The sequence below is a fragment of the Amblyomma americanum genome, chromosome 5, assembly GCF_052857255.1.
Source record: "Amblyomma americanum isolate KBUSLIRL-KWMA chromosome 5, ASM5285725v1, whole genome shotgun sequence".
In the NCBI taxonomy this organism is placed as follows: Eukaryota; Metazoa; Arthropoda; class Arachnida; order Ixodida; family Ixodidae; genus Amblyomma; species Amblyomma americanum.
In genome coordinates, this window is record NC_135501.1 from 164,511,350 (window position 1) to 164,539,291 (window position 27,942).

The 27,942-nt window shown below is 49.7% G+C and overlaps 5 protein-coding genes across 5 annotated transcripts in view; 2 read left to right on the forward strand and 3 right to left on the reverse strand.

The window, feature by feature from the left end:
• Nucleotides 1–4,451, reverse strand: part of bsf (bicoid stability factor) — a 43,612-nt gene extending 39,161 nt beyond the window's left edge. The window contains exons 1-3 of the mRNA XM_077665664.1: nt 4,252–4,451; nt 1,936–2,108; nt 545–789 (exon numbers count right to left, since the gene is read on the reverse strand). Of these exons, the coding sequence (XP_077521790.1) occupies nt 545–789; nt 1,936–2,108; nt 4,252–4,397 (564 nt within the window). The 5' untranslated portion in view covers nt 4,398–4,451. The remainder of the gene's footprint in view (nt 1–544; nt 790–1,935; nt 2,109–4,251) is intronic.
• A 1,543-nt stretch (nt 4,452–5,994) lies between these two features.
• On the forward strand, nt 5,995–8,316 carry LOC144132922 (retinol dehydrogenase 11-like). Its single transcript, XM_077665665.1, has 5 exons — nt 5,995–6,339; nt 6,401–6,736; nt 6,972–7,160; nt 7,397–7,509; nt 7,574–8,316. Exons 1-5 carry the CDS (start codon nt 6,198–6,200, stop codon nt 7,787–7,789), a joined length of 996 nt encoding a protein of 331 aa, XP_077521791.1. The 5' UTR covers nt 5,995–6,197; the 3' UTR covers nt 7,790–8,316.
• A 2,030-nt stretch (nt 8,317–10,346) lies between these two features.
• On the reverse strand, nt 10,347–13,768 carry LOC144135226 (retinol dehydrogenase 14-like). Its single transcript, XM_077667964.1, has 3 exons — nt 12,842–13,768; nt 11,923–12,038; nt 10,347–10,913 (listed from the first exon to the last, which is right to left on the reverse strand). The coding sequence occupies exons 1-3, from the start codon at nt 13,572–13,574 to the stop codon at nt 10,728–10,730; spliced, it is 1,035 nt and encodes a 344-aa protein (XP_077524090.1). The 5' UTR covers nt 13,575–13,768; the 3' UTR covers nt 10,347–10,727.
• Nucleotides 13,769–16,554: 2,786 nt separating this feature from the next.
• On the forward strand, nt 16,555–19,441 carry LOC144132924 (DNA replication complex GINS protein PSF1-like). The gene is made up of 3 exons (XM_077665667.1): nt 16,555–16,753; nt 16,819–17,061; nt 19,143–19,441. The coding sequence occupies exons 1-3, from the start codon at nt 16,676–16,678 to the stop codon at nt 19,389–19,391; spliced, it is 570 nt and encodes a 189-aa protein (XP_077521793.1). The 5' UTR covers nt 16,555–16,675; the 3' UTR covers nt 19,392–19,441.
• Nucleotides 18,661–27,942, reverse strand: part of Wdr62 (WD repeat domain 62) — a 38,520-nt gene continuing 29,238 nt past the window's right edge. Inside the window, exons 21-24 of the mRNA XM_077665666.1 lie at nt 26,839–27,056; nt 24,359–24,604; nt 23,648–23,872; nt 18,661–19,592 (exon numbers count right to left, since the gene is read on the reverse strand). Coding sequence (XP_077521792.1) covers nt 19,449–19,592; nt 23,648–23,872; nt 24,359–24,604; nt 26,839–27,056 — 833 coding nt within the window. The 3' untranslated portion in view covers nt 18,661–19,448. The remainder of the gene's footprint in view (nt 19,593–23,647; nt 23,873–24,358; nt 24,605–26,838; nt 27,057–27,942) is intronic.

A 27,942-nucleotide genomic window follows, 5' to 3' on the forward strand; every position in this document is an offset into this window, starting at 1 on the left:
GTGATGTAGTCATAACCTGCCCATCAGATTTTGAGGAAACTGCCCACCGTGGCAGGTGGCCGTTAAGTTAATGATCGGTCGCGATAGGTTGCTCGAAAAGAGCAACCTGTGTCTCACAAGCCCCACCGGTGGCAGCACCTGCCATCGCAGGGCAGTGACACATCACTTAACCATCACACCACTGTGCCAGGAGTGGTATGAGAACTCCCAGGGAGAGATCTATGGATGTAAAGTAAAGCACGACCAATTCCTAACACATGGGCATTAACCTGTTAAAGCTATCGTGTAATACCCTTAAGGCGGAGCTTAATAAAGTGTCCCTTCCCACATTTTTGTAGCGATAGCTACATTACGGCAGCATTTCGAGCCTTCAACGTGGTGCAGAGCAGCTGCCGGCGGCGCGGCGCCGTGACTGATCACGTGGTCCGTCACGTGACCAAGTTCCACTCAGCCAGCTGTAGCTATCGCGTCACTCCAGGTTTAACTAGAGCTAAGACACCGCCAATTTTTTTTTCTTTTAATCGGTGTTTCAAGGGACACTCACCCGGTTTGGCTGCACGTTGGCAGCCTCCATGGTGGCAAGGAAGGTGGAGGGGCAGAAGGCAAACTCGTTCTCCAGGTACACCTGCAGCAGGGCATTGTAGTGGCTGGCGTCCAGTGGGCAGCCCAGGGACTGAAGCTGCTCCCAGACAGTGCGGGCCAGCTCATTGCGCTCGGTTGGAGGCTCCTCCCGAAGGAAGGCACCGCACATGCGCACCAGCAGGAGTCCCTGTGGGCCGGACAGGCGCCCTGCGTAACAGCACGCAGCACATCTGTGTAATAACTCAGGTTAGCTGGCGGCATATGTTGTTTAATATCCTGAATCAACACGCGGACCATGCAAGGACACCACAGAGGAGGGCTACAAATTAATTTCAACCACTGAAATCTCAGTAAACATGGGCGTTATTGCATTTTACTCCCACTGACGCTGTTGTTGGGCTAGCTGACTCACTGTGGGGTAGGGATACACACAGCTAAAAAAAAAATGGACAACACATGAACAACGTAAGCAAGTGCTGGCTTACAACTGAACACTTTCATTCACGGCATTTGTTTTATACACAAAAGAAGACAAATAGCACATCCTTGTCATTCTTTCTGCCTTGTCCATGTTTTTTTAGCACTGTGTATACCACATTTAGCCAATGCAATAACACTCTTCAATCACTCTAGTCAATGAAATTCAAGTTAAGGGGGGACACTGGTCTTAGACCTGTTTTTCTTATATTTAGTCCCATCAAAATGAAACTAGCTACATCACCTCGTTCAGATTTTTATACTGATTTCAAATCTGAAATTACCTTTTCCTTAAATTAGTTCGTTCCAAAAATATTTAACTTTAATTAGTCATTAATTAGTACCTTGGGGAAGAAAAAAAACTGTTCAATAAAAAATAATTTCTAATCCTTATTAAGAGACCTTATTAGTTTCAAAACAATGTGAAAGTTTTACATAGCCAAGCATATTGTGCCAAAATTGTTTACCTTGATGTGTAAGTGATACTAAACCTACTGAACTATATACTGTAGAAGCTTGGGCAAGTTGGTGTGACATCGTTTTTCAGCAGCACAGGGGACAAAGGACGAGACAAGTGCACAGACTCAGCGCCGTGTCTGTGCACTTGTCTCGTCCTCGCTGAGTCTGTGCACTTGTCTCGTCCTTTGTCCCCTGCGCTGCTGAAAAACTACTGAACTAGGGTCAACAGCCTAGGAAAGATGGTACAAGTTGACGAACTGGAGAACAAAGCCATCTTTCATGTGCTGTGGTTTGCCAAAGCTGCATAAAAAGTGTGGCGCTTTACAAGTAAAGACTGCTATGGTTCTGCACCCTTCACGCGCACCCAAACTGCACCTAGCAGTACACACCAGCAACACCCGAATGGCTTCCCCTTACCTAGGCCAGCAACCTGCGCCAGCACGTCATCCAGCTCCCGGCGAGTCACCCGGCCTGTACGGCGCACCTCATTGTCGATACGCTGCAGGGCACGGTCAAGCTGGTGGCCCTGCCACTGGGAGGTGGAGGATACCCCAGACCGCTCCTCCGCAGCCGCCACAGCAGTTGCCGTCCTGAGAAACAGGGAAAAGCATGTATTTCCCCATGCCAAGTGGCGCTCCCATTTGCATGGCAGCTAGCTTCCAACAGTGTCTTAAAACTTGGTGAAGATAATTGTGCTGTACAGTTTTTGTGGCGCAAGAGCAACTAAGGCCAAAGAGCCCCCACCAGTTGGTAAAAAGTTATATTACCAACAATCCAAGATGAAAGGAAGACTAAAAGTATGTTAAATAAACATAGCGCAGGTCCCATTCTAAAAACAGCAGCTATGGTTCATTCAACACTTGACAAAGGTGAAATTTTTCTTTTTTTTTTTAAGGTAAACCAGTACATAAAACCTGAAGTGGCTCACAGTTTGTTGGCATGCTGCACACCGCAGCTGGCACCAGCAAACAGGAAGCCCAGTTTTGAAAGCAGTTCGCATGAAAGGATGGTGCATAACTAACTGCCTTTCATCCATCACTTTGGAAGTCACACTAGCCTGATGTATAGAAAAGGAACCAGCGAAAATAGACGCAAGACAAGAACAAAGGAGGCACACACCACAACGTGTCTTGCGTCTATTTTCGCTGGTTCCTTTTCTATGCAATATGAACCAACTAGCCCAGCAGTTTGCACTCCTGAGCTAGCCTGATGTACTACAGCAAAATTTTGGCCAGTTGTGAGAATTCAACCCCTCATTTAATGATGTTGGCCAGTAAAAATGTTGTCCCTGTGGGCCAGAAGCAGACACTCTTCACAATTTGAGGTAATGGTACTCTAGCTTAAATCAAGGAGATTAAATGGACAAAGGCACAGCACATAATGCGGAGAGTAGTTAACTGATGGCTGCTTGGGGCAACAAAATGTATTCCAAGGAAAGGTACGCACAGAAAGAAACAGCAGGAAGTCAGGTGGGCGAATGAGATAAGAAAGTTTGGTAAGGATAGGGTGGACACTGGAGAGGGTTAGTTGGATGTCGGTGGGAGCGGTCTTTGTCATGCAGGGGCCATAATCGGGATAATGGTGGCGACAACACTTTGACTTCATCACCTCAGAGGACAGTAAAAACTCTTGGAAATTTTTTAAACATGCCCCATTATATACTGAGCGATGAAGAAACCTCACTACCCAGTTTCTCATTCATTCGTGCTGCATCAATTTTATGGGTTTTACAGTAAAGCCCGGATGCCGAAGTGACTCGGGCTATGAGGGACACCGTGGTAGAGGGCTCCGGTTAATTTCGACCATCTTGGGTTCTTTAACGTGCACTGACATCCCACAATACATGTGCCTCTAGCATTTCGGCCTCGTAAAAATGCGACCGCCGCGGCCGGGATCGAACCCGCATCCTTTGGTCAGCTGCTGAGCACCATAACCCCTGAGCCAGCGTGACCATTTATGTTGTTTCGTCTGTAAGATATGCAAGCTGCGATTTTAGCTCACAATGAACATAGTGTTGGGAGCCACAGGTTTTCTATAAAGCCACCTTCAATGCTCTCAACTTCACTTTTGTTCGTCCTGCTTTCTGCATGCCCTCATGATTGAAGCCACCCAAACCTTGAAATTTTTTATTTCAACATTTATTTTCTTTTTTTCTCTCTCTTAAACAAGCCAGGGGGGCGTGCAGTAACTGAATCCGTGAAGAAACAACCCTCATACAACCCTCCCGCAGTCGCACTTGCGGCCTCTGTTCGTTCTAAGTCAATACAATGTCGACACTACTCTGTTTGTGCCTTCCCTGGCGAACCGTCCAGGCAGGTTTTGAACAGGATGCCTACTGCAGCTTGACTGCAGTATGCCCACGGAGGACAATGACGCCAAGCGCAAAGCCAAGGCAGCACAGAGAACACTAATAGCGGACAGCAGCACAAAGATATCATCCAAAAACTGCGTACATAATGTCACCTCCAAGTAGTTCTGCCGCTAACAAGTGCAGCTGCCAGCTGACTTTAAATTTTGCGAGCTAGGTGCATTTATGCGCATGCTCACATTGGGGCCTCGACATCAATCAACGGAACGCTAAACTACTTTTAGGCACTGCTGCAAGTCATGGGTTAAACTGCGCTGCTAGAGAACACATATACTCCCCTTGGAAGTTCGCTCATCAAAGCAAGTCAAGGGGCAAATGCCTAAATAAAGCACGTGGAGCACATTGCGTTCGTGAGCGAAACTCACCGATGAGGGACATAGGTCTTGCCAGCAAACTGGCCTTTGCACAGGTAATATGCCGCGGCGCGGGGAGGAGCCGCGACCCGCGAAAACACGCGGCAGGCTGTTAAAAATTTCGCGATCTTGTGCGCAGAACTCATGACTCCAGCCATGCTCTCCCCGGCGGCTGCCCTTCGGCACACGGACGCTCAGAGCTCGACCTATGGATTGTGTTGGATGGGAAAGGCACGCAAGATGCAGACAAACTTTTATAACTGATGATGATGGTAACACATTTTTTTTTGTTTAATAATAATAATTGGTTTTTTGGGGAAAGCAAATGGCGCAGTATCTGTCTCGTATATCGTTGGACACCTGAACCGCGCCGTAAGGGAAGGGATAAAGGAGGGAGTGAAAGAAGAAAGGAAGAAAGGGGTGCCGTAGTGGTGGGCTCCGGAATAATTTCGACCACCTGGGGATCTTTAAAGGCGCGCTCACATTAGCGGGAAAACGCGCAACGCAGGACGTTTTCCGCGTGCCGCTTCCCGCACAAGCCGGTTTTTCTCCCGCGGACAGCCTGCTGTGCCGTCCCTCAGAGCGATGGGTTCGTGCACTGACGTCGCACAGCCCACGGGCGCCTTAGCGTTTTTCCTCCATAAAAACGCAGCAGCGCTAAGCTACTGATACGGATTTTCCGGGTTCGCTAAGGCGCCCATGTGCTGTGCGATGTCAGTGCCCGTTAAAGATAATAATAATATAGCGAACCCGGATATTATTATTATCTTTAACGGGCACTGACATCGCACAGCACATGGGCGCCTTAGCGAACCTGGAAAATCCGTATCAGTAGCTTAGCGCTGCTGCGTGTTTATGGAGGAAAAACGCTAAGGCGCCCGTGGGCTGTGCGACGTCAGTGCACGTTAAAGATATCCAGGTGGTCGAAATTATACCGGAGCCCTCCACTACGGCACCTCTTTCTTCCTTTTTTCTTTCACTCCCTTCTTTATCCCTTCCCTTATGGCGCGGTTCAGGTGTCCAACCAGATACTGTGCCATTTTCTTTCCCCCCCCCCAAAAAAAAAACAATTATTATTAGCTGAGCGCCATAACCACTGAGCCACCGCGGCGGGCACTATTTTTTTTTTATTTAGAACAATTATTTGAGAAACAAAGCAAGAAGCACTGAAGACATCTGCACTAGGGAGATAAATGGTATTTGTTTAGTGCAATAAGCATATTAAACTTCGTTATCTGACAATTTCTTTTAATAAGCGTTTCTTGTCTTATAAAGTGCATATTTTGGGGCATTTTTTTGTTTCTCAAATAATTCTTTTTTTTTTGTTTAGAACAATTATTTGAGAAACAAAAAATGCAGTGCAGTTATGATTCTCATTATTAATTTCCAACTAACTTTTCTACTCATTTTAATTCATCGGCGTGTTACTTTTCTTGCACACGTGTAAAATTTAAGGTAAGTAGGTGCTGCCACTTAGCGGCATTAAGAAATAATATCATCATTAACGGGGCGCAGTTGGTTGTCAGCAGTGGCAAATTCCGCGCGATTTGATTTCTTTCGCCCTTTTGTAGACTAAAGTTACGTGCTTTACAATGTGATACAGTGCGTCTGCGGTCGTTGGTTCTCGTAAAACGGCTGGCCTCCTCGAATAAAGGCGTGTTGCGTGGGGCCTACGACCGCCGAGGCACGTTTCACTTACCCCGCGAGCCAGGCCAGCTCAAATGCGCATTTCTAGCTTTCCGGTGCCCGCAGCTTGCGCAATCAAACGTTGGGAGGGCGAGTCGTGATTTCTGCGAGAGATTCAAAAAATAACGCCTCCGAAATAACGCCTCCGAGATGACAGTCGCGAGCTCGTCTGCTGCAAAGCTTAGCTATAATAACCTGACGGCACGGCCCAGGTACTGTATGCGCGCCGCGCTGGGTGATACCGCAGCTCGTTATCTATAGCTCGCACAAGGATGCTGCTGCTCGCGGGTTTCGCCGGCTGTACGGCCGCTCTGCTGCTCGCCTTGTTCGTCTACAACAGGCTCACAACGGGACGCTGTCGGTGCGTGGCCGACTTGACCGGAAGGACGGTGGTCATCACGGGAGCGAACACCGGTGAGCGCATCTTTACGAGGCGTGCTCGACGTGCATGAACATGCCGCCGCCCTGCGCGCAGGCATCGGCTACGAGACAGCCCGAGAGCTCGCCCTCCGCGGCGCTCGCGTCGTGCTCGGCTGCCGCGACGAGGAGCGCGCGCGGCGCGCGGTCGAGCAGCTGGCCTCCGAGACGGGAAGCGCGCTGCTCAGCTGGCGGTTGCTCGACACGGCCAGCCCGGACTCGGTGCGCGCCTTCGCCGCGCAGGTGCTCCGCGACACCGGAGGTCGCGTGCACGTGCTCGTGAACAACGCGGGAGCGGCGGCGCCGCCGGCCCGGCGCCTGACCGCCGACGGCCACGAGCTGACCTGGGCAACCAACTACCTCGGCCACTACTTGCTCACACGGCTGCTCCTACGTGAGTGGTGTGCACTTACAATTGATTACAAGCACGTGTGATCTACGGCAGAAAGACGGGAAGACGGTATAGTTACACGCACAAACTTGAACAAGGGGTGTGTCGAAATGCTGGTCTGCTGAGGCCACTGAGGCTTCCCTCCATCACCTTGTAAGTTATCTTCCCGTCCTTCTGCGGTAGGTCACACGTGCTTACCAGAGTAGCACGCAGCACTAAATGCGCCATGTACTCGCAGCGACCCTGGTGCAGAGCGTGCCCTCGCGCATCGTCAACCTCACGTCCGTGGTTCAGCGGCTGGCGAAAATCGACTGGGATGACGTGCAGGGCTTAAGCTGCTCCTGGGCGCCCGCGCGCGCTTACTGCAACTCCAAGCGCGCCATGGTGCTCTTCACCGCCGAGCTAGCGAGACGCTTTCAGGACTCCGGTGGGTCTTTCTTTTTGCACTTAGAGGATGCGCTGCTCTGCAGCTGTTCGCGTTCCGAAAGCCAACGCGGTCAAAAATGTCCATCCGGGGCTTCCATTGACACAACTGGGACTTAAGGCAACGGCATCCATTCATTTCCATAGTTTCCGAATGGTTCCAATGTGTTTTTGGAAACTCCACGCGTTCATTTCCGAGTGAAGTGTGCTCACTTTGCGAGCCGTGTGCTCTTGTTGCAGGAGTGTCAGCATACGCGGTGCACCCGGGCGTGACGAACACCCGCGTAGCGCGAGGCTTAACGCGCGTGGGAGATCCCTGGTTCGGCCTGCTCTCCACCCTCTTTGGAGTCATGGTACGCTTACCGTCGCGAAAGCAGCATATCAGAAAAAAAGTCACATTGTTGGCTACCAACGCAGAGCGTACGGGAGGCCTGCCAGACGACCGTGCACGCCGCTGTGTGCAGTGAAGCCTCGAGCGGGTGGTACCTGTCCGAATGTCGGGCCCGATGGCCGGCCGCCGCTTCCACCAGCGATCAGCGCGATGCCAGCCGCCTGTGGACGCTCAGCGAACTACAGCTGGGACTCCCGCAAGACGAGTTCCAAGGAACTCCCTCCGCGGGAGGAGTTATTTAACGGACTACTTCGTTCAGGCGTTCGTTCAGGCGTTGTGCGTGTGTCAAGGGACCACGCACACGTCGTCGTTTCCGCCTTAAACCTAGTTCAGTTGGCAATACTTTTACGCAAGAAAGTGTCCTTCAGGCGCTCTTTGCCTTATTACACTCGCTCTTATTTGCATTATGTTATTTACTGCAGGTATCTGACGGAATTCGTAATGAGGCTGCCTTACCAGGGGGCTGTCGTCTGCTGTGAAAAAGGAAAGCAGATCCGTTTGCTTTACTATTGTTGACACTGTTCGTCCTGCATTATCCGTATACTCCACACAGTATTTGTATTTCGCTACGGTGTGCCTGACGGCCTCGTACTGAGACTGCCTTACTGGTGCTGCTGTAATGAAAGAAAATCCGTTTGGCCTTAACTGTATGTATATGTTCCGCTACTTTATAGGTACCTGACGGCGTTGTACTGAAACCTAACCGCTGCTGTCACTGAAATCCATAGAACTTGTTTTTACTGCAATAAAACTGAACTTTGTGCCTCCGGTTCCTGTTTTGTGCGCAAAGCGTTCGGGGTGTTGTGGCGTGCTTGAACATAGGTCGCCGAAAACGCAGGATCATAAAATGCTGGAGTTGGTCACGTTTCATCGGAAAACAAATACACGCAAAAGGCCTAGAAAACTTCGGCGCCGGTTTCTATGCTGCTATTGGACTTCTCAGAGGCAAAAATCCTCCGTGCGCAGAGGTACGCACCTAACTTGTGCGAAGCAGCAGCTGCTTCGGAGCGGTCACATGCTTGACAGAGTTCTAGGTCGTTTATATAGTTGTCATCCAAGAATGCAACACCACCTATATTCGGTAAAGCGCAAGTACCCTGCTCCACCGCTGAATAATGGTGGTGAAAAATTCGCGTACCCTTCGCTGCTATCATACCAGGTGATTCAGGGAAGCCCGCCGCTAATTATTAAATATAGGTTTTTTTTATGTAAGAAGGAGCTTTTTGCGGCATAGTAATGCAAGGATTGGCGGACGCCAAAAAAAAATGAAAACGCGAATTACGAACTATTGGAAGTGCTTGAGTAAATTCTAATAGTTAACTTTGTAACTACTACCGATAGGCACCTTACTGCAACCAGATTTGTAACCGGCCGTTCATAATAGCTATATCATTTTATAGAATTTCGAAAACGCAATTACCCTCACCGCTGAGGCTCATCAAATTTGTGCCATTTCTCGTGCTATTCGAAAAGCGCGCGCCTGCGGGGAGCGCAAAAATGTCGATCAAATCGCCACACTCCATGGCGACGTACCACGTGACAGTTGCCGCCCCGCCCGCGATGCAGTGCTCCCCGCTCACGCTGCTCCAGCGCGGGCGGGGCAGCGATTGTCACGTGGTAGTATACGTCGCCACGGGATGTCGCGAATTGATCGACGTCGCATTCCTGGCTGGCCAGCGCGTGTGGGTGAAACCTTTCGCGGCGGTAGAAAGCAGTTCACTCATGCGAAAGCATTACTAGTCCCATCACGAGAAATGCCGGCGACGTGTAATTACACGTCTGATTAATCGACGTCCGATCCCGATCTGCCATTGGAACAGACAACTCGCACTCCCATTTTGCCATTGGAATACGATTGCTCCCAACAGAGCAGAAAAACTTAATCCGGATCTGCCATCGGAATTTAACATTAGTTTGTTATTGTGTGTACTTGCAGATGGCACAGAAAATCCCAGCAATGGCAAAATACGGTGACATCATCAAGCGGCCGTATGACGCACACAGCGAGCCGAGCACCGCCACCTCAGACAATCGTATGCGTGTCGTTCGTCTATACTATATATATATATATATACTCCCCACTGGCCGATCTCAAAATGGCGCCATTTGTGATATTCGTACCAAAATTTTGACGCAGCTGTTTGTCGAGCAGCGCTCCGGGTGGTGCCATACGATTTCTCGTTGCGTATAGCTTAGATGTGCTAGTAAATTGCTGGAGGCTATAGCCTGCAACAAGGATTCGAACCGACGACATATGCACCTTCAATTCTATGCCTTCTCAGACATACGCATCAAGATTGTGATGCAACCGCTTGTCGTACAGCGCCGGAGGTGTCATCATACACATATAAACTCGTAGAAAAGAACTTTGATGCATCTGCAAACATTAGGCGTAAACAATGCACCTGCAGGGACAGTAGTGCTTTCACATTCCAACACGTAAGCAGTCTTGTGTCTGTGCCGAATGTTTTGGCTGCCGCAGGGAGATCGAGTGGCGCTATGGTGGTGCCGGCACCACTTGCCCTGAACTGCTGAGCGATTGCACACGCGCGAAAAAGCCTGGCGCGCTCCATTGTTACCAGCGCAACGAAGCTAGGCCATTGGCCCCTATAGATCGGGCTGTCTTGTTGCACTCCACGTAAATCGTGCAGCGAATTCTCGGTAAACTTCCAAGTCCTAATTTTCGAGATTTGACTGCAGCGAAATACCAGTGCATAATATCTCTGCCCACGCGCGGACACCTGAACCGCGCCGTAATTGAAGGGATAAAGGAGGGAGTGAAAGAGGAAAGAGGTGCCGTAGTGGAGGGCTCCGGAATAATTTCGACCACCTGGGGATCTTTAACGTGCACTGATATCGCATAGCACACTGGCGCGCATTAGCATTTCGCCTCCATCGAAACGCAGCCGCCGCGGTCGGCTTCGAACCCGGGAACTCCGGATCAATAGCCGAGCGCCTCAACCACTGAGCCACCGATGCCCAGGAACTTTTTAGCGCTTATTATGTAGCTCTTTAAAAAAGTGCTTTTCTCTCTCTATCTCTCGTTCGAGACGTTCCAACCGCGACCTACAAGAACTACACAAGAAGCCAGTTGTTCTCGAGAAATTTGTACTGTGCATGCTGCATGATTTGCCTGCGCTTTCAGTGGCCACCACGTCCGCCGCGTAGGGCGGAATTTGTTCAGCAGCATAGGCGCTCGTTGAGCGCCTGCTCGGTGATGTCCCAGGCCTGGCGCTGGAGCACCGGGTTTAAGGCGTGCGCCGCGGGCTTGGCCTCTCGGCACTCCATGAAGTAGCGGCCCGTGGTGTGCGCAAGCTCGGGCGCCAGGCACAGGTGGATGCTGGTCTGGGCGCCCTCGGACGGCGACTGCACGTGTCAGAGAGAAAGCACGCCTATATAGACATCCGTAGGATATTTGCGTTGGACAGCTACGAACGGTTGCTTGCTGGGCGAGCTATGTGACAATTAATGGGCGAAATCAGCGAAAAGTACGCGAGCACACGGCAAGACACTCGTCCAGTCCCAAACTCGTGATTGCGTGTTTCTGACTGGTTCCAGCTATCAAATTAAATGTCTCATAGATGTCTGTATAGATATAAAGGTCACAGGTAGCCACAAAGGCGTGTTACACCCCAAACACGAATAAGCCCATATTGGAGTAGGAAGGGAGTAAGCTGTCCTCTAGTGCCCACCCTCTAGGGACAAGGTATGCTGCCCAAGTTCCGGAGTAGATTTTGATGACTAAATATAAGGAATGCTTACTCTTGAAAACCATATTAGCTTGATGCAGTAGCGACGGGAGGCGGCTTTTAAACACGAAACCGTAGGTCCTGAGGTTAACAAATAGAGGAGGTTGAAACTTCGGTTAAGATCTTCGTAACTTCCGCATGTTTTGAAGAGGAAATATGTTTGCGTTGCCAACCGTAAGTATTCCGTACTTTTTAGTGATGGAAATCTACCCCAGGGATTGGGTAGAACATCCTTACCCGTAAAGGCAGTGCTCTAGAGGACAGATTACTCCCTTTTTTACTCATTTCGCGTTTAGAGTGTAGGGACCGTGAATAAAATATCCTTTCGCCACAACGTATAATGGGCGAAATAAAATTAATGATGCGAGAGAGCGCTTGTCTTGTCTAAGTCTCCCTTCTGTCCGTGTCCGTCTCGGTGTTGTGGACCATGAGTGAGACATCCATCTTGAGGTAACAACGTCCATATACGGTCACTGCGTTCAAATTACAGGTGCCATCCGCCATATATCTTTGGGTAGACTCCATTTCGTCTTTGAGTCTTTGGAATTTAGACCCTTCAAGCACGCCCAAACTGCGTTCGTGGTTTCCAGGGCCGCTAACAACGGGCGCACGCATGCTGCACTTACCTTGCCGAAGATTGGAATGACCACATAGCGCAGGAACTTGGCAAACCTGGTGGTCGGCGGCTCGCGGAAGAAGCGAGACTTGACCAGGCCCGGGTGCAGCGCGTTGACGGTCACCTCTGCATGCGAGCATCAAACACCTGGCCCACGAAGCCTTGTCGTGTGGCCCTGATGGCCCTATAAACGATCTCAGTCTAGATTTTTTGTTCGGCAGATTTCAGGAATTAACGTATTTTCAAACTCAAGAGCGTGGCCAGGACTCACAACATAGCAATGTATGAAACAGTGCAAAGGAGGGAACAATGAGGAGAACAGACATCGAACGATGTCTTCGTCGTTGTCCTTTGCGCCGTTTGACCAGCAAGTCAAACTCCGCATCATCATCCTCATCACCGTCACGTTTGTAATGTGCAAACATGGCAGTCTCCCTTACGGTCAGGTACACCTGAGGTTTTCTTTCGACTACTTTCTTTCTCTGTTCTCCTTTTCAGCTATTGGTTTATGGGTCATTGCCAAAAACACTTGCAAACTCACGCGAGAAATAATCGAAGCAGAAATGATAGATAGCTTAGGTGATAGCGAAACCCTAGATCTGTTGGGCTATCTCGTAAGGAATTAGATTACCTCAGAAGCCACTAACAATTGACTGTCTGTCGGCCTTGTCTTTACTATCCTGTCTTTCTATCCCATCTTTCAACTCTCCTACTAACTGCACGTGGTAGCGATTGTGGCTCGCCTTGAGCCAGTGAGCAGGCCTATGCACTTTCCTTTTCTTTCTTCCTGGCAACAACAGACAGACAGAACTGTTGCAAGTTAGCGCTCGTGTGTGTTCTTTCATGTCCTTGTCTGATGTTGCGCTATTTTATACGTCATGCACTACCAACGAGCCCAAACCGCCACCTTATGGGAGACAGACACTCACGCTCTCCGCGCAGCTTGTCGGCCAGCTCGCGGGCAAAGTAGATGTTGAGCAGCTTGGAGACGCTGTAGGCGCGGCTGTGCGAGTAGTGGTGCTCCAGGAAGGCGTCGTCCGGGTCCAGCTCCGCCCAGGCGTGCACCATGGAGGAGACCACCACGATGCGGCTGGGCGCGCTGCGCTTCAGCAGGTCCAGCAGCAGCGACGTGAGCAGCGCGGGCCCCAGGTGGTTGCTCTGGATGGTGGTCTCGAAGCCGTCCGCGGTGAGCGTGCGCCGCGGCGGCGCCGAGCGGCCCGCGTTGTTCACGAGCAGGTCCAGCCGCGGCTCGTTCTCGAGGATGTCGCGCGCCAGGCGTCGCACCGAGGCCAGCGAGCAGAGGTCCAGGTGCTTGAGCACGACGTCTCCGCCGCCGCTGGCCTCGGTCATGGCGGCCAGCGCCTGCTGGCCCACCTGCATGTTGCGGCAGGTGAAGATGACGCGGGCGCCGCGCGACGCCAGCGCCTTGGCCGTCTCGTAGCCGATGCCAGTGCTGCCGCCGGTCACCAGGGCCGTCTTGCCGTCGAGCCGCGTGGTGCATTTGCAGCGGCGCTGGCTGAGCCGGCAGTAGAGCCACGCGACGAACGTCAACGCGAACGCGATGATGGCCACGCGCACCACGAACACGACGGTGTCCCAGATGGCCTCCAGAAAGGCCCACAGCGCCGCGTCCTCGTCCTCGACGTCGGCGGAGGACGACATGGTGACCACCGCAGCAGCAGCCGGGCCGCTCGTGCCAATGAGCCGCTTTGCTGTCGATGATGATGATGATGGCCTCTGGCTGAATGGCACGTACCCACGGTGGGGGATTGGCCAGGGTACATTGTTGATATAAACGCACACATGGGTAAGGAGTGGAGTAATTGGATAATTACCGACACCTGCCACCACTTGTCTGACCTTTCTTCGGAACTTCTTTCTCGTCTTCCTCCTACGACAAGCAGCCACCACTTGCCTGACCACCACTTGTTGTTGTTGTTGTTAGCCTATCAAAAGATGGCGCATACCCACACTGGAGGATCGGCCAAGAATCGGGTGGCTGTTCCCCTGAACGCAGTTAATAAAAAGGAAAAGCACGTGGGAGCGCAACACCGGTGAATTGTTCCTCATGAACAGAAAAGGGATGGGAGTTTTGATTTAAAAATTATAAGAACAATAATAAAGAGAGGGATTAAATAATAATGATTAAGTCAAAATGTAATAATTGATAAAAAAAATTGGAACACTTAGCAAGGCAGTCGGTGAGATTCTATCAGGTGGTGGTCTTGGTGGACCACCGCTTGCCTGACCCTTCTTCGGAACTTCTTTCGTTAAAATACAAAGAACAAAGAGCAGAAACACAACAAGCAACAACAACAAAAACAAGCAGCAGTGGCCAGAATGGGCAACATGAAACGTAGCGAAGAAAAGTGGTAAGGTTTTAACGTAGCTGGACCGATAGAAGTGCGAAAACATGTGTTAACCTGGTGGGCTCATGGTTTTGGTTTGCTGGGTCGTCGGCACATCTGGCGACGATGTTAGACTCATGTTAAGCTGATCTGATCTGTTCACGCCGGGAATTTGGTGAAGACGACGATGTGCAATGCACAGCGTGAGAGTGATCGATAGGCTGCGGCGATAGCCTATATAGTGCAAAATGAAAAAGCAGCCATTGGCATTTACTCAAGGGCTCTTGATTGGAGTTATTCATTTCGGGCCCCTGACTATACCCCTATTTTTGTCGCCGAGTTTCTGGCCATTGAGTTGGCCTTAATAAGGATTCCCTGCAGTATCTCTCAGGTTATTATACTTTCAGACAGCCTTTCGGTCTTGACAGCTCTCGAAAAATCTAGGGATTTCCTATGAGCCGTTCCCTTCAATTTTTATTCCACCACATATTACGGAAGTACGTACGCTTTCACTGGGTCTCCGGGCTCTGTGTCATTGTTTCTAATGAGAAGGCTGATTTTTTAGCAAAGTCGGCCCTTGGTGGACCTACTGTACCGCTCCTCCCTAATACTGTCTACTTGACTGTAGCACGCTTCCAACGGTTCCAGTGCCTCCACTGCTTGAGCCGTGAGCCTCTCCTTGCTGTAGCGGATTTTCAGCGCCTGGCATTTCCTTGGAGTGTGCGGATGTGCAGTTCAACGCAATGTGAAGTGTCCATGGCCCTCCTGCACTGCAGAATACCGCGACTAAATCTCTATGTCGATAAGGGTGATCTCTGACCAAACTCTGTGAGTATTGTGGCGAAATTGAGTCAATAGATCACTTTTTCCTCTTTTGCCGGCGGTTCGCTTCTCTCCGCAGAACATACTTGGAGATTCTCCTCGCTCGACTGGGTCTACCTCTGGCTATTCCAATCCTCCTCGCCTTCGGGGCAAGCGCCAAGGGAAATGCCTGGAAACCAGTGTGCGATTTTATTCACGGATATATTATTGCATCAGGTAGATTCTTCTGCTAGAATGCGATTTCACAGCTTTTTCATTTCCGTTTTTTATCTCCATTTTTAATCCAAATTCGAGTCGTCTTGGTCACAAAATTATCCAAATACTCCACTCGTTGCTCATGTGTGCGTTTGTATCAACCATGTACCCTGGCCAATACCTCGCCATGGGTATGCGCATTAAGCCTGAGGACATCATCATCATCATATAGTGCCCTTGCACAGTGGCCAGCGAAACTGATCTGTTCGCGCCGCCGCGGGTTCGAAAACCAGCCGTGGCAATATTTATTTTATTTCTGCATGAGCTGTTGCAATGCAGGAAAACACGTTGCAGGGCAAGTTGGCGCATGGCTTGTAGAAAAAAAAAAGTTCTAGATCATGGGTATGGGTGGCCAGGAGCTCATGACCGCTTACGGCAGTGAACGCTTGCCCAGTGCCAGCGCGAACCGCAGAAATAATGGCGCGCTCGCGCCTGGCGGGGACATGCAAATTGCAAATTATGCTGTGATAGGCAGAATCCATCATAACTGGGGCTATTCTCGCGGACAATATTGCTAGCAATGAGTGAAGGCAATGCCAAGGAGTTTGTAGTCTGCGGCTCGTTTCTGAAAGGTGGGTGTCGCTTTTAAGAAGAGTTCGCTCTGAGAGTCTAAAGTGAGAAATCCGAAATGTCCGCAGCACAAGTAGATTGAACCCACCCTCTCAAGCCCTAGTCTGTGCGGGGTATGTATAGTGCAGCTGCGCTTCTTCCTTCTCTCACTCCCATTTTTCTCACTCCTTTCTTCATGGCGCAGGGCATGCGCGCTTACCGAAAGTGAGACAGTTACTGTATCTTTCCTTTCCTTGGAACATCTCGCTGTTGCCTCAGAACTGTAGAACCGTGCTTTGAATATGCCGCCTCTTTACCGAGACTCTAGTGCACCAGTGCCAACGGTGCGTATGCCGCCGCTGCAATAAGGAAGCTGCAGGTCGCGCTAGCGGCCGCACTGATGTTTAGTTAGTTTCGCGCAACGTTGTTTTGCGCTCACCCAAAAGCGAAACAAGGTACATGTCGTTAGAATGCTTAAATTGAGATTCCCAGGAGGAATAAAAATTACTATTAAGATTTCTTTTTCAGGGGTGTTAAGCGCTTATCTTATGCAGATACCAAGTGAGGCATATATCGACTACAGCGCTAATATTTCTTGCGGTGACTGCATGCACTAATTGCGAGTGTAGTAGTGCAAGCTCGAGTGGCCAACTACATTCTAGTTTAGCAACGGTATATGCTCGCGGCTTTCGCGCGCATTAGGAAGTGTTTTAGGAGCGGGTTGAGTTTTGTTTACGGGTGCACGTCGAGGTGCGTGTGCTGTTCAGTGGGGCGCGGCATCCTCGCGGTATGGTGCTGCACGTGGAAAAAGCGCTAGAGCTTGTCAAAGAGCTGAAACGCTCTCGCGGCTGGCTGCCTCCCCTGAAGGTAAGCGGCGCGCGCGCGAAGATGGGGCCAAGCGCGTCAGCGGTGCGTGCCGGTGTGCGCTGCAGGAGGATGCTCTGCGGGAGTGCTTTGCCGACATGCGGGAGCTGTTCATCGAGAACCAGAATGACGTGGAGGCGCACATGGAGACGCACGCCACCACGGTGCACGCGCGACATGTGGCCCTGGGCCAGATCCGGCGCTGTCTGCTCGCCTACCTCTACCAGAGGCTCATGGTGGCGCGAGACATGCGCTGGGACTTCGGCACCACGCTGGACGCCGACCTCAGGGAGAACCTCTCCGACCAGGAGGTGCGTCTCTTGGTGACCGTGGGAGGTGCCGCTTGCTCTGTCCATCTCGTCGTCTGCTTCCTATGACGTCGATAAGGCTAGCCAGACGGGGTGTTTCTTCCATCTTCCTTGCAGCTTTGATTACGATTATTACCACGGCAGGCAAAGAGCGCAGTAGATCTGCAGAAGCAAACACGAACTTTACTATTCCTATTCATTGAATTTGTCACCATTATCTCCAACGCCGTCGATTAAGCGGCAGACTGGGTGCTCCTTTCGTCTCGTCCTTATCTTACGGTTTCTCAGTTAGCTCCATCTTCAGTTGCTGTTATTACTAATGGCAGAGAAGCAGCAGCATTAGTGGTGAATCTGCAGAGGCAAACACATATTGTTCCTTTTGTGTTCCCTGCGCAGTTTGTCACTATATTGTGCCTGACCAGCGGGACATTGGCACCACACTTGTGTGAAAGTACTTACACTGTAATTCTGTTAATTTTGCATGCATATGGTGATGAATTGAGGCAGATGAAATGTTTTATTCCATTCCGTCACTGAGCTTGTTCCACAAGGGCAGAGACGGACAAGTTACGAGTAGCGGGTAATTTTGCAATATTGTGGCATGCCTCGTCACTTGCAACACTTTTAGTAATGTGTGGTGAATAATGCACACATGCCACATATGCTATACGAAATCCCTGTATCTACCTAAAAATGGAACCAAGGAACCCTTTCTGCAAGTCTGTGTTTCGTTTTTAATGAAACGACAAAGTGTATTAAGCCAATGTGATATATGCTGCAATTAAATTTCTCGATGCCGATATTGTTGAGCATAACTGAACCTGTTTTCTGCCACTGAAAGTGTGCCGTCTAGGTCGACTGCTTGCTGCAAAGAAAAGCTCTCCGTTTAGTTAGAATGTAAGCAAAAAGGATTTTTTTCGAGTGTTGCATGTCCAGGCATTATGTGGCGATGAGTCTTATAATCTGTATTTAGACCCTCTGTGGCTGCAATTTTACATTGTGTTGCACTACCCCAAGAACATTGCCTGGTATGCCTTGTTGTCCCGGTTTATGACCTCTGCATGCTGCTATTGCAGTGTAGCTCTTAAATTATCATTAAATTATCACTATTGAAGGCAGAATGCACAAGACAGTAGCAAATCTAGGAGTATGGCTATACATCCGGGTAGGATGTACAGCCTTGCTCCTATCTTTGTGCACGGCAGGTTTGAGGCTGTCCTGCCTTGAACGATTGCAGAGTTTACACGGCTATTCGCATTCAATGGTGTTGTGTATATTGGTGCACTCGGCCTTCATGGAAGGAAATAAACACTTCAATTTGTGCTAAAATCTGCAGGGAGGCATTCCTGCATAATTTTGAATACTGACAATGGCAGCGTCTGGCCCTCGAGAAGTAAGCAGGCCGTGACTTGTACGGTAGGAGCGAGAGGACGGCATTGTGTACAATGCAGTGTCTTTCATAATGATTGCACTGAGGCTGAGATGGCTTGTTGTAGTGCAAGGACAAGCACTGTATCGGCAGCATTGTGCGTGAAGAAGCATTCTTGTAGAGTTTGGTATAGCGTCTGTTGTACAACAGCAAGAGACTCATTGGTCTAACAGTTTTCAAGAGAGTGCAGGTTTATTAATTCACGATAATGCAGGTCAATGTTTCAGCTGGAGCAGAACTGGTCGCATAGCATAAAAATACGAGCAAAAATAAGAAGAGGAAAAGAACAAGTTTGTAAAAAGGAAGAAAGCACTACAAACAAGTAAAATCACTGGTTTCAAAAACAGTTGGCAGTAGGGAATCCCGCTTTTCCGCTATCCTAGAGGAATAATAAAAAAAAGCTACACTTAAAGCTGCTAGTATTATCAGAAATGGGAGTTGAGGCTTTCTGGTGGCTGGAATGTTTAGTTTTATACCCGACAAAACAGCAAGGCAATCAATCTTTTGTTGAGATTCCAACATCTTGATGTTATCTGACTGCATTTAATGGGTAGGTGGATAGCTCGTTTTAAATTTTGCAAATATGGATCAGCGGTACCCCTTGGCGTTGGTGAAGAATATAGTGCTGACATTGTGGCACCCTTTACTCGTGCAGCAACAATGGCTGCGGCGTTACAATGGCTTGCTGGCCGACTACATGACCAGCGTTGGCTTGGACCTGACCCGCTTCCGAAGCCCGCCCAAGTCACTCTACGTGCAAGTGCGGTGTGTGCAGGACTATGGTGACTTTGAAACTGAGGACGGCACAGTCATCGTGCTAGCGCGGGACACGACCCACTTCCTGGAGCGCTCCCAGTGCGAGAAGCTCATCCACCAGGGCATCGTGGAGCATGTCACCACCTGAAAGCCCTTTATTGGCAGCAGTATTAATAAAAACGCGGCTTGGTCTAAAAAGCGGGGGTCACGAGTCGCTGGGCTTGTTGTCCCCTTTGGCCATCTGCTCCTTGACCATCTTCATGAGCTGCTCCGAGTACTGCTGTAGCAGCGCATTGAGGTCAGAGCTGGACTGGGAAAGCGGACCGCCTTTGGGGCCCAGGGGCTGTGGCTGTGGAGGAGATCGACAAGCATTGCATTAACAAGCATCTTATCAACTGGACGGCTCGGGTAGTTCCCAAGCCAAGTCTAAGAGTACTGAAAATCTGTTCTAGTTAAGAGGAACTTTGTTACGTTTAAAACCAGAAGTATTGATTAAACACGTTCAAATTAATGTGGTCCATTGCTCATTCAAAACATGGGGACAGTGCTGTGCCAGTCATCTTGTGTGTTCTGTGTCATTAGGCTACTAGCTTTGAAGGGATTCAAACCCTGACTTTGAGTCAGTCTGGGTTGCCTTCAATATCGATGAGGTGGACTTAACAGAAAGAGCTTTGAAGTAAAAGATCGAATGCCAAGCCACTTGCGCTGTGGCAACTAGACAAATCTGCGAGGCAAAGTGATGACTAAGGACCCCAGCCATACGAAATTCCGCGAAAAATCTCCGATTTTGGCATTTTTCGTGGAATAATATGTTAGGAGCTATTTTTAATGATATTGCATTTGTGGATTTTGGCAGGAATAACGGAATGATTGGAATGTGGTTATTTGAATCATCTCAATCCTCCAGAAACATAGAATCTGGTAAACCAACAAAGTTCAGCTGGTGTCTTGACACTTTTGCTCCCCAAACCGCTCAAGCAAGCTAATGCATCAAGCACCGTGGTTCTGGCAGCAATGCGCCCACATACTTTTTTATGGGATGAGTTGTGATAATAACACCTGTTGAAACCAATATTACCGCATTTACACGGATATAATGCGACCTTTTTTTTCTTCTTTTTATCATCTGTTTAAGAAAGCACCTCTTGTCTGTATCTGAAATCAAACTACGACAAATGTAGTGTCAATTTTTTTTTTCATAGCTTCTAGATATACCTAATGCGAGCTCACCCACTAGGCTCTTGAGCTGCGAGGAAAAGCCAACTTCTCGAAACGACATTTGGCCGTATGCATTACGTGCAGGGGCTTTCATAGGAATACTGCAGATTCTTGGTCCTCACTTCGCGAATTTAAAATTTTCCGCTATAGAAATTTTGGGGTCTTAGTGAAGTCGACTTTACCATAGCCAAGACAATCAGCTCAGCACTCATGACTTATAAGAAATGACACTCTGAGCACGATAAAACAAGACGCTCTGTGCCTTGGTGCTGCTATTTTTTTGATGTGGTGTATGAATAACAAAAAGCATGAAAATAGCACTCCCACCTTCCCCCGAACGTGCTAGCACATATGGCTGACACAATCTTGTCCAAATTCATGTCGCAATTCACAACCGCTATAGTACGAAATGCAAATTCAATAATTAAACTGCGAGCGGCACAGCTATTCAATGGCATCTGACAAAGGTAATGATCAGCCTGCAGTCTCTTTATGTTAACTGATATCCTTAAAGGGGAAAACAGGAAAAACTGAAGTTGGCTTGCATCGGCAGACTACCGCTTTCTAATGACACAGATACAGTAAACCCTCGTTATAACGAAGTCAGCGGGACGGCGAAAAAATTCGTTATAAGCGATAATTCGATATAGGCGACAAGCTCGAGATCTAAGGGGGGGATGCGGATCTTTGGGACCAAAAAATAGCGCAAAAATCGACTTGGAAAATCATAGTTGGGTGTGTGTCATGTTGGCGCCATACATCTACGGTGTCACGGTTCACGGCTGCGCTTTCGCCGATGATCGACTTCGAGGTCACGCCGTGTCGTTTCTTAAATCGTTCAAGCCAGCCATTGCTGCACTTGAAATCATTATGGCCCATTTGGAGGGCGAGAGCTTCGGCTTTTGCCGTAAGAGCAGGTCCATGTATGGGAAGATTTGCACTCCTGGCGTTCTTCAGCCACTCTAGAAGTGCACCTTCCACTTCCGGATATCTAGAATCACGATTCCGCTTTCTCTTCGCCGAGAAGCTCTTTTCAAAGCCATCCAGCACAGCTTCCTTGTTCTTCAATACAGTTGATAAAGTAGACGGCGGTATGCCGAATTCTTTCGCAAGGTCAGTTTTCTTCCGGCCGGCTTTTTCCACTTCTTTTATCAGCAAAACTTTCTGCTCCAAAGTCAGACACTTTCGCCCGGAGACTGGCGAAGCCATTTGTCACTGCAGGCCACAAAAGCACACGCGAGGCACGCCTAACGAAGCACTCCGAATAACACGCTATCACACGGCCTGCAGCATGGATCCAAACGCAAGCGGCGGGCGACGCAGAAGGCAGAAGCTACAAAATGTTGTCAGGGCACCTGGCTTTCCTTTGTCAGTGCACGCTGGTGATGGCGGCGGTAGCAATGGCGAGTTAGCAGCGATATCAAACTGGCAGCGAAGAGGCAAGCGAGAGGAATGACTGGCGTCCAAACGTCTAGCAGACTGAAGAGCGAAAGAGGAGAGAAGAGAAAGAGTTGGGGTTGCGGGATGAAAGGGGAAGTGACAGGGGCCTGCATACTTTAGGGGCTGTTGGTCTACTAGGGGCTGAGCCTCCCTCTGCCTGCGTGCCGATAGAGAAGAAGGGTGGTTGGGAGGAAAGAGTAGTGGGAGAGCGGACACAAATGCGCAGCCGCGCGTTTCTTGCCCGCGAAATCGCGTCGCGCGCCCGCGCCGGCGTTTTTTTTTTTTTTTTTTGCCGCCCCGTTGCGCGATGCGCGCGCCCCCATCCATACTGAAATCAGACGGGTGCGAGGAAGGGAAGTCGCTGGCTCTCGCGTGCAAAATGCACCCTCCATGCGAGCGCCTCTCTCTCGGCCGGCGTGGATCCGCTCAGAATCACGCGACGCCCGCTCCGGCTCTCATTGGCCCCCTGTCGCTACCCTCTGCCGGCGTCGGTGTTTTTTTTTTTTTGTTCCGCCAGAACTCGCCGATTTGACAAAAACGTCCTCTCCGGCGGCAAAAAAAAGCTCGGCTGCCGTCGACGCCACTTCGCTCTAAGCGGGTCAAGCTCTTCGTGCGCTTTGAGTAATGCGGCTTAAAATGCATGCGTTTGGGTCGGGACTGGTAGAAATTTCGAATAATGCGATATTTCGAGTAATGCGATTTCGTTATAACGAGGGTTTACTGTACTAGTCTCACTGAAAAGAGAGCTTTTACTCTGCCAACTAATAAACCTGGCTTCCCAGAGATTTATGTCTGCCGTACAAGAGGCATGCAATGTAGCGAGGCAGTTATAAAAACTGGCTTTCAGCAGTGCACAAAGCTATGCAACTTGCAGAGTGCAACAACAGCTACCAGAAACTTCCACTGCTGGCATGCTCGCAGCATGTGCAACACTGTATGCCAAGTGTGAATTGTGCACCAATGACAAAGGTGATACGTTATTGCTGTACTGTGAGCAAACATTTAAGGGGCATTGAGGAGTGAGGACACCTCCAGCGAGCTTTTGTTCTGGTGAAACTGATTTTATGGCTCTTTATGGTACGTAGCTTGTTGTCCAACAGCAAAAGGCAATTTAGTCACCCGAGAAAACTGGATTTACAAATTTTCCTGCCAACTGATTCAAACTTGTGTCATCAAGACTGAAAAGGACTTCGTGATAACTGTTTGTAAGCGAATGACTGTGTAGCCTAGACTTTGGGATCTGTGCACAAAAAACTGCCTTCACGTACCGCACTTTGCTTGTGAGAACGACTGATGACGGCAACACCCGTAACCAGTTTACCTCCTCCTAGCTTACAAAAGCTCCATATTTAATGAAAGTAACCACTGTGCCATGCGAATGCAGTAATCTATCAATACAGGCTAACTTCGGTTTGGTTTGGATTATGGGGTCTAACATCTCAAAGCTACTCAGGCTACGAAGGGCACCGTACTGGAGGGGGCTCCGGATAATTTCGACTAACTGGGGTTCCCTACCGTGCACTGACATTGCACAGGACACGGGCCTTTAGCATTTCGGCTCCATCAAATTGCGACTGCCGCGGCCGGGATCAAACCCGCGTCTTTCCGGTCAGCGGCCGAGCACCACAGCCACTTAGCCACTGCGGCGGCTTCAAGCTAACTTAATTTATCCTCAGTGTCCCTCCAATCTGTAGCTAGGCCGGATGGCACGTCCCTCCTTCCCATGCATGTCACTGAGGTACGTACAGCAGGTGCAGGTTCAGCAGCCGCAAAACGCCGGGCAGCTGGGAACTGCTGGAAGACTGGAGGCTCGGCTGAAGGTGCCGACCACAGGGGAGCGGCCCCTGGAGGTGCCAGGACCGGCGGGGGCGCTGCTGGCCGCAGGTTCTGCTGGGCTTGCAGCACACCGTGCGCCAGGGTGTTGGTCATGGCCGACCGGTCGGCCGGTGACAGATCCACATCCATCGTCACCTGCACCACGGGTGCCCCGAGGAAAGGCAGAGGTTGAGGTGCCCCGACAGACCACTTGACAATGAGGGGTAGACAGGAGGACCGAGGTGCGCAAGGCTGACCATGCACTTTGATGCACTGCCCTCTCTAAATGGAGACTGAGCAAAGCCTATGTGTGGTTAAGTTGGGCTGCAAAAGTATGCAGACAAAACAAAAACCTGACAAAGCATACAAAAAAACACTGAGTGATGTGTGCTGTTCACTCTACCACGACTATTACAGCAAAAGCTGTCAAAAAGAGCCCTCCCTGTGGTTCAGAGCATAGGCCGTCAACGTCCTGTCAAGTGATGGTCACATGTCATCATGCCACCAGTGCCAGGCACATGAAGGTGCATCAATCATGACTGGTGCACTGCACTACATTGTAAACACAGTGGATGAAAAGGCTCAATAGCTTCACTGGCGCTGCAAGCTGAAGTAGTTGCATACACACTTCAACAGACTCACCCTCTGGAAGACATGTATGGCATAAGCGGTGATGCGTGCCAACTCTTGGGCAACGCGCTCACACAGCTCGCGGCTGAGGGGCGCCACGGCTGGGTTTGGAGGCAAAGGCCGGGCACCGGCCCCCGCATTCCCTGCTCCTGCTCCTCCTCCCCCACGACCTCCGTGCAGCATCGGCTCCACCAATGCACGAGGTCCCTCGTGGCCACGTCCACCTCCCCAGTCGCGGCCACCACTGGGGGTCACCACCTGTGCACAAAGAGTCCACTTGAGCACTGTACAGCCACTTGGGTGGCCACATGAAAAAGCTAATCTTCAATGTTGAAGACAGCTCTATCATTGGCTAAGGGGTCATACCCATGATTAAGAGCCGCCACGGTGGCTGAGTGGTTATGGCGCTTGGCTGCTGGCCCGAAAGACGCGGGTTCGATCCCGGCCGCGGCGGTCGAATTTCGATGGCGGCAAAATTCTAGAGGCCCGTGTGCTGTGCGATGTCAGTGCACGTTAAAGAACCCCAGGTGGTCGAAATTTCCGGAGCCCTTCACTACGGCGTCTCTCATAGCCTGAGTCGCAATGTTGAAGACAGCTCTATCATTGGCTAAGGGGTCATACCCATGATTAAGAGCCGCCACGGTGGCTGAGTGGTTATGGCGCTTGGCTGCTGGCCCGAAAGACGCGGGTTCGATCCCGGCCGCGGCGGTCGAATTTCGATGGCGGCAAAATTCTAGAGGCCCGTGTGCTGTGCGATGTCAGTGCACGTTAAAGAACCCCAGGAGGTCGAAATTTCCGGAGCCCTTCACTACGGCGTCTCTCATAGCCTGAGTCGCTTTGGGACGTTAATCCCCCATAAACTAAACTAAACCATAATTAAGGTCCCGTAGTTTCCTGCAATTCTGCAGAAAACTGCAGATTTAAGCATGTTTTGTGGAACATTACGTTGGCAGCCAAATTCTCACTTTTTGATGTAATTGCTCATCAGTAGGAAGGAAACTATGAGGCAATGACTAATTTACCTTATTTGCATCAATACAACACAAGGGGGAGATTGAAGCCTTAGGAAAATTTTCTGAATTGTACTGAAATCCTAAACCATTCAGGTTAACCATAGCCGAATGAGGATCCGCTGCAGGTCAAGTTCCTAGCAAGAAGAAGGCTGAGTTCGCGAGTGCGCCTGGACTTAGTCAAGAATCGCCAGTCCTAGCTGCTGAGTGGCAAGTTTAGTGGAAAGCTGCTAGAAAACCGAAATCCAGTGACAGAGACCTCACACTTGTTTCTTTTTAAGCAAAACGAACAAGGTAAAGACTTCGATGTCCCGTCTTTCGGGACTGGAATAAAATGACCCCAACACTCTCTTCCATTGTAGTCGCTATGGAGATCTTGTATGAAACAAGTGCCATCCTTTGAGTGAAGATAACATGAAACATTGCTTGATGCCGAGTTACAACAACCACCTTCAATTTTAGAAGATAGACCTCTGCAACATGCAAAGTGCGTGCTCAAAAAATAAGCTTGCATGTTCCTTTCATGCATCTTGCGCTTCCCATGGAATTAGGCAGATTTTCAATTTTGCATTCATAGAATTTTGAAATTTTTCAGTGCAGAAAGTTAAAATAATTACCTAAGATGACGAAGCCGCTGTACCTATATGAACAAGATACCCAGCAGACTGCAGAGCAAACCAAGAATGCTGTTTAAGCTATGTGTTTGAAGGAAACTGACAAGATATGGCAGAATTTAAAGAAGGCAGTGATTACAATTAACATCAACCTGAATGCAATCCCGCCTCAGATCAAAATATCTAGCAACTTTGAATGACCTGTAAAAAGATTTATCCTTTGTAACATGTAGCAGTCACAAGCAGTATTTATTTCTGTTTGTTTTTTCTCTGTTATGACTGGCATGCATTTGCACTGTTCGGATTTCTAACCTATTACTGTGCTGCCAAGCGTGCGTGACTGTGGGCCCAAACTAGCTTTGGCTGTGGGCGTATCAAATTTTGATGTCTGATTTACGTGTTACATAAAGCAATATAATCTCTTTCTCTCTATCAAAATGCTGTGATTATTAATTGCAATGATTCCCTTCTTTACAATCTACTCTGCCTTGAGGACCCCCTAAGCATATTGGACAAACCAAGTGTTGGCGCCATGGTCATGTCGCTCACGAATGAATTCGCACACCATTGGTAGAACAGTTTTTTTTTCTTGAGTCCACACTGCTCCAGTTATCATTCCCAACTTTGGCACAGACTGTGAAGCAACTAGCCGGCATTACTGAAGCACACTATGGTTTTGCAGTGTTAGCCTGCACCAAGCCACTAGGGCTTCAGGCCCCGATGAAACTTTTGCAGTTCATAGTATCTGGCTACTGCCATATGTCTGTGCAAAGACAGATATGAATAGACAAAGAAAGAGAACGACTAGGTGAATAAGGACAGAGAGAGCATAGCATCAGCTCTCAATGGGCGTGCTCTCCTGGCATACCTGGGTGGGGCCCTTGCTGGGCGATTCGTTGTCTGAAGAGGACGAGTCATCCGACACCTGCGGTGGTGGTGGCCGCCGGCCAGCCATGTGCAGTGCACCAAGGCTGGCACTGCGCAGCATGCCTCGTGAGGGCGGTGGCTGCTGTGGCTGCATCTGCTGTGGCTGTTGGTGTGGATGTGACTGCTGCTGCTGCTGGGACCACAGGCCGACCGAATCACCTGCACAAAGCCGCGGTGGCCATCAGTCTGCACAAGGGTGTTTTGCCACAGACACGCACTGGCACCCGGCAAGTGGCACATCTGAGCCTGCAGCGCAAAGCCCCCCCCCCAAGAAAAAAAGCAGCCACAAAAGAAAAGATAATAAAGGGCCCTACATGCTTGCATGTTGAGGGGATTTTTGGGGCAGCCATTAAAGTCACAGTCAAGGACCTTTAAGACACTATCAATAAGCAATAAGCACAGCCTGCAGGCAGAATCACGTTACTTCCAGAGAAGTAGTGTTGCTCAATCTCTAAATATCGTATATACTCTATAAACTCGCGTAATCAACCCACTTGCATAATGAACCCACCCACCCACTTTTTTTGTCCATAATTTACCTTTTTTTTTTAGCCTTTAGCTTTTTGTAGCAAGTTCCTCTCGTGCCGTCCACAGCGCAGACCTCTTGGCAGTGCGAAGCTCACTCGTCATCGTCCTTTGTGTTTCATTAACCTCACTTTTACGTGCGCCTGACCTTCAGGGCTGGTGTTCAGCACGTTCGCGTTATCTCGCCGCTATTGGCCGGCACCGTCGACTACCACAAAATTGTCGGATGCCGTCAAAGTGAACGATGCTAAACACCAGCGACACGAATGCGTCCAACTGCGTGCGTTTGTTGACGACTGAAGGACGGATGGAGGTATGATAAGAAATTTCAACCCTTCCAAAAAAATCTCTTGAAACTTTCTTTCCTGCGTAATTAACCCTCCCCCCAAAACTGATGCCAACATTTCCGGAAAAGAAGTGAATTCACTGCACGAGTATATACGGTATGCAGCTGAACATGACAAAGCTGTGCAGAGCCGGCCTACGAAAATAAACTGCCCTGGATGGCACACTTCACAGA